The sequence below is a fragment of the Antrostomus carolinensis genome, unplaced genomic scaffold (assembly GCF_000700745.2).
Source record: "Antrostomus carolinensis isolate BGI_N321 unplaced genomic scaffold, ASM70074v2 scaffold26753, whole genome shotgun sequence".
Classification (NCBI taxonomy): Eukaryota; Metazoa; Chordata; class Aves; order Caprimulgiformes; family Caprimulgidae; genus Antrostomus; species Antrostomus carolinensis.
This window is the reverse complement of record NW_010303563.1, coordinates 19,347-28,995: the sequence shown is the minus strand read 5'-3', so window position 1 is coordinate 28,995 and position 9,649 is coordinate 19,347. Positions and strand designations below refer to the sequence as shown.

The 9,649-nt window shown below is 41.4% G+C and overlaps 1 protein-coding gene across 1 annotated transcript in view; it reads left to right on the top strand.

The window, feature by feature from the left end:
- Nucleotides 1–765: 765 nt before the first annotated feature.
- Nucleotides 766–9,649, top strand: part of LOC104521991 (polypeptide N-acetylgalactosaminyltransferase 10) — a gene marked incomplete at its 5' end in the record, with an annotated part of 17,855 nt that continues 8,971 nt past the window's right edge. The window contains 3 exons of the mRNA XM_029084058.1: nucleotides 766–951; nucleotides 2,562–2,745; nucleotides 3,658–3,775. Coding sequence (XP_028939891.1) covers nucleotides 766–951; nucleotides 2,562–2,745; nucleotides 3,658–3,775 — 488 coding nt within the window. The remainder of the gene's footprint in view (nucleotides 952–2,561; nucleotides 2,746–3,657; nucleotides 3,776–9,649) is intronic.

The window sequence follows — 9,649 nt, the reverse complement described above, 5'->3', positions numbered from 1 at the left end:
TTTATTTCCACATCTAAACAAGCTGTCTGTTGTTTTCATCACTCAGTAATCTTTTTCTGCAGCTTTCCTGTTTGAATTCTTGTTAATCGTAGTGACCACGAGTGTCTGGGCTAATTCAGATGTGGCTCCAGTCCATATTCAGTAGCATAAATATTTCAATATTTAAATGCAAATATCTCCTGATGAGCATTTTATGTAGCCATCCAAATATATACAGTGGCTTTGCTTGCCTTGCTGGCCTAGAGGATGTCTGAGTAGGCTTTTTGCTCTTTTTTACTTATGCATGAGTGATTGATTGGTCATGTTTTGTGTTTTGAAGATACTGAACACAACTTAAATGCACTGGATGCAGTTTACTTCTGAAAGTAAATTGTCCTAGTTCTCTTCTAAGCTGCACTGGTATTCTGCAAACATATCTGAGGATCCCTGCAGTTTGCTCTGATAGAGGTCTGCCAGCTGACTTTTTATTTCTTTTCACCTTCTGTTTCTGCATCCTGCAGTCCTCTATCTTCTGTCTTCTCCTAGTTCCGCCCTCCTCCCTTTTTTTTTAATTGCTCCTAAGGTTTTAGAACATCTTCAGAAGTCTTGGTTAAGACATTATGTTTAAACATTGGATTTAAAGAAAATTGTTCTTACTTCTTCTTTCATGTTACTGTATTTGTTAACTGTTCAGGACCTACTTTCAAAGACATCTTCTGGTAAAGAAGGAACCACATTTTTAAGAAATTAGTTGTTACGGTGTTTAAATTTCTCCTTTTCATACAGAACACCTGAAGAAACGCCTGGAAGATTATATGGCCCAGTTCCCAAATGTGAGAATCCTCCGAACCAAAAAGAGAGAAGGGCTGATAAGAACCCGAATGCTGGGGGCCTCTGTGGCAATAGGGGACGTCATCACCTTCTTGGATTCCCATTGCGAAGCCAATGTGAACTGGCTGCCACCTCTGTTAGGTAAGTGTGTGGTGGTGTACATGGCTGAAGACTGAACTGCTAAGGAGTTGGCAACAGATGTTGGTGTTGAATTTGTTTTATTTCCACCTGCTCCTTTCCCCTTGTGCTGTAAGTGGACAAAAGGAAGATGAAATGACTTAAAAGGGAGAACAAACAAAAACCAATAAACCAACCAACCACAAGACTCAGGTGAATTGACAACTTGTAGCCTTTAATATGAGAATTTTTTTCTGTTTTAGAATCCTGCACTGTACAGTCACCCTATCATATGCTTTGCTTAATTAAAGAGCAGAAATAATATTCTTTTGTTTCCTCACTAAATGAAATCTTAAATAATTTACAGCTTGCTAGATGAGTTAACTCTTGTATGGTCATTCAGCAGCTTGCAGAGAGGAGTGGTTTTATGATACAGATCTTTACATACAGTTTTTAAGTAGCTTTTAGGGTTTTTTTTTTTTCTCCTCTATAACTATATTTAACAGTCTGCAAGCCTATGGAAAATACTTCTTGTAACTGACAGCTGCTTGTACGTATTTGTAGAACATGTGCAGTCCTTCCCAAGACAGTGCTTCATCTTTAAAGAGGCATCAGTTTTACAATGTCAGATCTTTTCAAGGATGACTAATTGAAAGGACAGTGCCTTCTGTTTCTGGTACCTGTATGCCTCTGGCCAGGACCAAACTCCTTTACAACCCTATTGCAAGTGACCTGTCAGAGCTCTCCGAGATGTGCCTTTGTCAAATAAACTGTGGCAACAATAGTCGAGTGAAGGTTTAAAAAAACCTAGTCAGATTGGTAATACTGTTACTTTCACAATGTTTGCAGCTTCATGAGCCCCAGGGAGGGAGGACAGAATTAGCTCAAATGCCATTTAAATGAGAACATGTAGAACATTCTTTAATTTTAAAGCATAGAAAGGATTTCTGTTAGATACACATTGGAAGCTGAAACATCATTTGTCGCCTCTGCTCTGGAAGTTAACTTCCAACAAGAGACCATCTCAGTGATAAAGTATTTAAGAAGTTCCAGATGTTTATGCAGGAATTAATCCTGCATATTTATGTTGTTTATATTATTTGCTTGTAAGAAAAGGTTTGAGGGGAGGAGGTACGCTTGGATTTCTTGAACCTGCCGAGAGTAGTTATGCCATTAGTCTGAATCGCTTCCTGCCAGATTCTGGTGTAGCAATTAAAGCTAGGTGGTACAGTGGGTCATTGCCCTGGCTTTGAATCAGTGCAGAAAGGGTTCATATCCTGGTCGCTCATTAAAATGAGGAGTGTTCACTAAGCACAAGATTGTCTGGTTTTAGCCTGGTGGTTTAGGTATCTGTGGTGGTGTGGCTGTGTCTTTCTATTCTGCTTCTGGGTGATGGTCACTGTAGCATGAGTGTCTGGTGTTTTTATCTCAATAAGTTCTAGCTTGGGTATCTCAATTATTGCAGAAATGCCAGATAAATTGATATGAATTGGAGCATCTGCCCAAAAGAGCACTAATAGGAAGAAAGCTATGTTGCTCTTGGACAACTTTGTATTTTGATGCTCTTTTCTGTAATTTCATGGTCAATGGAACCAACTGGTGCAGGTTTTCTAACATATTTCTCCAATCTTCAGATCGCATTGCCCGAAACCGCAAGACTATCGTTTGCCCTATGATTGATGTTATTGATCATGACCACTTTGGATATGAGACTCAGGCTGGAGACGCAATGCGAGGTGCATTTGACTGGGAGATGTATTACAAGAGGATCCCTATTCCTCCTGAGTTACAGAAACTTGATCCCAGTGATCCCTTTGAGTAAGTTACGGAAATGCTGTGTGCTAAGAGCTGGCTAACGAAATAATGCTCTGTTACAGGGTTGGTTGACACCTCAGTGTAGTAGAAGCCAGAAGCTGGTGTTAAGCTACTTGCTTTTTGGCAGCTGCTTGCTTTGTTAGTTTCAAAGGAATGCATTGTGTAGTAGCTGTGAACACTCTCCTTTTCATTGCCTATTTTTTGCCACCTTAATTCCTGCAGAAATTAGCATTTCATTTAAAACTGTAATGTCTTAACATTTAATGTGGTCATTTATTGCTGAGATCTTTCAAACACAACTTAGTATCCCTAATGTTCTGCCAAAACAACAAACCAATGGCAGCTCATGTATCATTCCCAGGTGGGGGGGGAAAGAAAACTTAGCAGAATAATTACAGCAATTTCGATGATTGCAGTGCATTGCAGAAGTAAATCTGTGATCAAGTTATGTTCTACTGTTGCTGTTCTTGCTGACATTGAGACAGTTCTGCTGTCCTTTATACTTCTGCAGTGTTCCAAAAAACCCCAACAAAACACCTTTTGAGGTCAAGCTCAATGACTTGATCGTACTCCTGAGACAAAGAGCATGACTTGTGCAGTGTATGGGTCCCTCTGGGAGAGGTTATGGGTCCCTCTGGCAGAGGTTATATCCTGTCACTTAATCTGAACTCTTTTGCCTGTTTGGAGGGGTGGCATTGACTGGTTCTGAAGGGAGCCTGGTCTGGTCCTCCTCGTTTGCAGGTGGGAAATTAGTAGATAATGCAAAACCAACTATTTGGTCCTCTGACAAGGCTGCAAAGGCACTGGGTGGTGAGAAGGATATTTGTCAAATCTTGCTTTGTTTTTTTAAAATGTTTACACAGAGATCTGTATCCTTGAATATGTTTGTAATATGGAGTCTGGTTTTTCCTTAAGGTCTCCTGTAATGGCTGGAGGACTGTTTGCAGTCGATAGAAAGTGGTTCTGGGAGCTGGGAGGGTATGATGCAGGTCTGGAGATATGGGGAGGAGAGCAGTATGAAATATCCTTTAAGGTGAGCTATGTTCTCTGGAAATTACTTTTGTTTTGAAAAGTAAGAATTGTTCTGAGGCGCAGAATGTGAATGATCTATCTTGTCCTTGCTTTTGCGTGTGACTAAAGGTGAAAGAGCTGGGAGTAGTAAGATAGTACACAGAAGACACAGCGATGATGTGACCAGTTATTTGTGAGGGTCAGTTTTGGAGCATGATTAGCTGGGGTGTCCCCTGTTCTGTGGTCACAGCTTCAGATGCATGCGCTTTTCCCAGCAAGGGTAAGTCAGCTTGTGTGGAGCTCTCTCTGACTGTTAGGCTTCTGGCAAGATGATTAAATACTCTCCTTCTTGAGGAAAGGAGGAATCAGGCAGCTCAGCGTTTGCCCAGTTGAGTACCTCAGTCCTGAGCTTGAGTTCCCAGAGATGAGAGTAATTTACTGTCTATAGTCAATCCATCTGACTCCTGGCCGCAAGGAACTGAGACTATTAATTACCCTGTAAGAAATCCTCAGCAATTGGAATAATAACGCTCTTGCTGGCAGTGACTTCAGATCATTATCTGCCTGGCTTGGGGACAATTCTGTTGCTTACTGATTGACCAAGCTGTTCAATTGAAGGCTTTAAAATAGTTAGCCAGCTAACCAAAAATGCATACTAATAAGAAGTCACTGTGACCTACAAAGACCTGGTACTTGTGTTATCTTGGAATATGGCACTCTGAAATCCGTTCTAGGAAACCCACTGGAATGTCCCAGGCCACTGAAGGCAGGTGGCTAGCGTTCTCTTCAGTAGTGGGAATCCTTTCCATAGCCTGGAGCGAATTGGGTAAAGATTTCTATGTTAAACTCTGGGCCACCATGTGGTTTCTCTTTCAGAGGTAGAATATATAATCTTAGAGGTGTCTGGATGCCACTGAACTAAGGTGGTGGACCTCAGCACGGGGACAGAGGATGATAGCAACACTAACATAGTGCACAGTTCAGCTTCAGCAGCTAAAATTCCTCACGTCTCCCCTGACAAACAAGTCGTGGTTGATCTCTTACAAACCAGGTTCTGAAGTCTCAGTGCCTCTGTGCAATTCAAAGGTATAGCAGACTGTATTCAGCAAGCTATGTTACCGTACATACACACTGTGTGCTACTACAGCAAACAGTGGAAGAGAAGACATTGTTTTCAAGACAATGTATTTTCTTCCATTTGTTTGCTCACAAAAAAACCCAAAGGAATAAAGTCACATTGAAGGTCCCTTGTCCTCTGTAATGGCAACAGGAAGGGAGGGGTGAGGGCACCCTCTCTGAAGATGTCATTACAGTTAGAGCCATTTATTCTTTGTGTGGCACGTAATGAAATTGTGTAACACTGTCACTCTCTGCAGGAGGGGCAGGGGCAGTGGCAGGACTCGGCCTCTTTTCCTTGGCCCTTTTGGAAAATGCTGGTTTCCAAGAGTGATGACAGTGGCTGGGCAAGCCCTTTGTCTCCAATGCCACAGCAGACAGTCACACTGCTTGATCTGCAGGAAATAAGACTACTTCATTCATCTGTTTGCTTATCCTCTCTGAAACATGCTGTGTTTTATTTCAGTCCAGAGATAGTAATTTATGGAGGGATAAATTTGCTTTAATTAATCTCTTGCAAATACCCCTTTTTTCTTTCATTGTACAACAGAAAAATGAAGTTTTAACTGAAAGAGGCTCGGTGTATTTTCAGAAATTAAGATAAATTGATACATTCATCTGTGGCTGATAGATTTAATAATTCTGCTGGAATTGCAAGAATAGAAGGTTTGTTCATAGAATTTATGAAGCTATGACATTTCCTGGCGAGCTTAGAGCTACGTTTTTACCTTTAGAAGCAGACTGAGATTTTGCAGTTAAAGGGGCACTGTCAAATAATTTAAAGCTCTGGGTTTAGATGTGGGGTACCTGCTTTCATATTATTTATTATCCAATGGGAATTCAGATTCTAAGTGTGACAAATTTACAGCCTAGCTTTAACAAGGAATCCATTTCTGTGCCTGGGAGTTGTGGGTGCAGGTACTCTTTCGTACTGCTGGTCTTTGATCCCTTGCATCAGATCTGGCCTTCTTGAGCCTCACCAAGAGTAGATTCTTATTTTTTTTTTCCTTAAACATGTTCTTTTTTGGCCATGTATGGGCTGTACTTTACAGTTTTTTGCCTTTATTTTAAACTCCAGAGCTCTGTTGCTGAGAGACTGGAAATAAACAAGTTTATTTAGGAGTCTCTTGCCTTTCTGTTTTGAGATCATATGTATTTCTGTCACCAGCTGGCTCTGCTTCCTTCTAAGAAGAAACTTTCAAATTGAAGGCAAGCCAACAGAGAAACCATCAGTGTTTAGAATCTCAGAAAACGTTCAGCTGGAGGATGGATCAAACTCTATTAATAGAAGCCTTGCTCCTTTTATGAACTGTGTACACCAAATATCACTTGAAAACATAACATGCTGGAGGGACAAAAAAATTTAGGTGAACTTTAAATTAGAAACAAAGTTTTGAAAGCTAACTGCTGTTTGTAGTTTTCTGGGTATTCTCAATCCCTTAAAACAGAAATTTCTAGATTAGAAATGAAGGAGTTAATCTATCCATTCCATATTCAAGCAGAAAGCACATGCTTCTTCCTTCTGTTGACCTGTGTATATCCAGAATAGCTCAGTGCCTACAACCCAGTACTCCTACAGGTCAGGGGTCTTCCTATTTCAGGTCCACATCAGATGCAACGGAAAGACTGCAGTCTTGAATTTTATTTGCAGGCATTGCACTTGTTCCAATGAGCCTCACTTTTTCATGAACACTACTTGCAGAACGCTCCAGGCAAACTGCTCTGCAGCTCTGAGTGGTGTAAGAACCCTTCTCCATCTCGGTGGATTACCAGATGCTGACCTTTGAGTGCATTCCTGTATTTTGGAGAAAGGGAAACAAGCATGCACAGCTATTTCTTTATGGCATTTGTTATCTTTCCTTTCTGCTGCCTCTGACTCTACAGCCCTAGTTTCTCTGTTCAGTGGACTTTCTTGAGGGCTTATTTTGCTTTTTGGGAGTCACTTCCATACCTCTCTCTTCCGTACCTCTGTATTTTCCTTGTCTTTTGTATCGTTCCACAATGCTTGAAAGTTCAATTCAAGTGTTCAAAATTGAATACTTTACCCAAAGTGACAATGTGTCTTTCCTCTTCTAAACACAACTTAATAGCTCTGATTTTCAGAGTGCTTCTGCATTCTCAGCAAATACCTACATTCTGCTGTGTGCTTAACCACTTCATTTTCTTTGAGATTCATGTATTTAATTTGGAGCAATATATATGAAACATTTAAACTGTTCCTTTCTGCAAATGCTACTTTATACAGCACTTATCTACGCTCAGTTTTATTTGTGATTGTGGTGCCTCTTTTCCGGTATTTTTGTGGTTTCTATTCTGTTTGGCTTACACAATCTTCACTAAACTGCTTCACGTCTCTCTTCTTTAAATATATAGTCTCTGATTTTTGGGCAGGGGGAGACAGAAGAGGAAAAAGTGATGTCTCTGGCTTGTATAGGCATAAATATAGCTGTACTTCGTACCTCAGATCTTGTGGTGTGTTTCTCAATCCTTTAATTGTACATTGTACTTCAAAGAACGAGAATCCAGAATGTCCCTTGCTAGGTGATAGATTGTTTCAGCTTTACAAACGTTTGTCTTATAATTTAGAGATTGTAAAGCCTTTATTAAATTCAAAGGGCTTGGTGCAAACAAGCCATGTCATCAGTTGCACTGAAAAGAACAATTAAGGGGAAGCAAAAGAGGTGGGCAGTACTCATGGTCTTCACTCCTTGCTTCAGCCATGGGAAACATGCGCTGCGCTTACTCTGGTGATCGGAGATCATTGTGTTTTTCCAGATCCTTTTCCCAAAGCATCAACATGGTTGCTTCTCCTGATTTCCATAGCATAAAGCATGTTGCATGTTTTCCAACAAATCCAAGTGCTCTATAGCTTCTGTTTGCATATCTAATGCATGCATTTCCTTTGCCCCATGTCAGCAGCACATTTCTGGGTCACATTTTGTCACTGGCCTCCTGGCAGGTGCACAGTTAGGGTGCAGCTGCCAAGGGAGTGTTTCTGACAGCATTTCTAGTTGTATCGCTGAAGTTAATGCTGATTGTGAGCTTCCGCTGCTTATTCCAGGCACATACTCACACCACTTTCCAGCAGCTCACGTTTGCCCACACTGAAACAGGCCAGGCATTCTGCTGCTTTTTTTTTAAGCCAGCACACGTTGCTTAATTCTAAGGCTCTCAGCTGCAGTACAGCATGGCTTCTTTCTCCATGCCTCTCTAGTGATGCAGAGATCACTTTCAGACCACTGACTTGAATTTTTGGCCTCTGTTCATCCTATGTGCTTGGTTCAGGTTCCACAGTAGCGTCCCACCAAACAGCAACAGCAAAGTGGACCCCTACATTCTCTGAAATGTGGTTATTGGAAGGTGCTATCATTATTCTAAAATGCTCCAGGCGGTAGGGAGGGGCCATGCTGGTGTATGTGGTGTGAGGAGAGGCATTGTGCAAATAGATCCCAGTGTCTTTTGAGCTACCTTAACCTTTTATAGAGCAGTAAGCCCCAGCTGCAACAGCAGCCGATGCTTACAATACAGAGGATTGTGATTTTCCCAAATTATTGGTTGCCCTTACTTTCATCCTCCCACCTGCCTTGTTATGTGGAGAACCCCCTTGACTTATTCACTGTGTCCCTTTCTTCCCACCTTTCAGTGTGTGCATCTCTTAGCCAGCTTCTCTCCATTGGTCTATGCCATGGTCTTTATTTCTGTTGTGCCTTGCAGAATGAGCTTTCTTTTCAAGGCTTGACTTTGTGTCTTTTCCCTCTCTTGGGAAGCGTTGGCTCATCATGGTGCAGTCTTTGGAAACCATAAACCTTGTATACTCAGATAATTTGTGTTCACACACTAACTGTGGTATTGTATTGTATTTGAGAGGAAAGGTTCAGCTGTCTTGTGTGACATTGTTTTCTGAAACAGAAAGGGAACTGGATCAGCATAACATTCCCATGTAGAGAATAGGTGGTATATTATCTTGTGATTTCACAGCACACTAGCTGAGTCAAAGGCTCTTGAGTCACTTTATGAATATGGAGTTACAGCTCTCCAGGCTACTGAGAAGATGGAAGTAATATCACCTACGTTGTTATTTTACTCCCCTTGTATATGGTTTTATTATTAGGATGAGATTGTGGCCTTAGAAAAATCTGTTGCAGTATGCCCATTGACCTCAGTGCAGCCAGGTTTTCTCTTAATTCTGGCAGATCTGTCAGCTGCTGGGTTCCTAGCTGAAAATGTAGATTGGTAAAATTGTGCCTGAGGAGGAAGAGAAATTTCCTGTTCTCTCCTAATGAGACCTGATTAGATCATTGTATAAAGCACTGCCTGCCTGACCAGCTTTAATTCTTGTTCTTGCGGTGTTCTACTAAATGGCTGATTGAAATAAAGTGCGTCAAGTTCAGGCTCTGGTGTTTGCTGTCATGTCAGCCAGGGAGATGAGGCACCATCTTGCCCTTCTGTAAAACAACAAGAAGAAGAAACTGGCTCCCCTGGCCGAAGGAGAACACAGTGAGTGACAGTCATTGTTACCGTGGAGGCAGAAGGTGCTGCCCCACAGAACGGTGCTGTTGCAGCTGTTTGACAGCACTGTATTTTTAGCAGTGTAAGTTCTGGTGTGTCATGCCTGTGAATTGTACCCTTGTTTAAAAACAATCACATACTGCTAACGGAGTGGAAGCGTTCTCTCAGCTAGCACGCAGCTATTTTGGGTTTGCTTCACTTGCAGTTATTCTTTGACAGACCCTTGGATGTGATTCCCCTGACCTTTAACTCTAACTTCCTAATGCTTTTG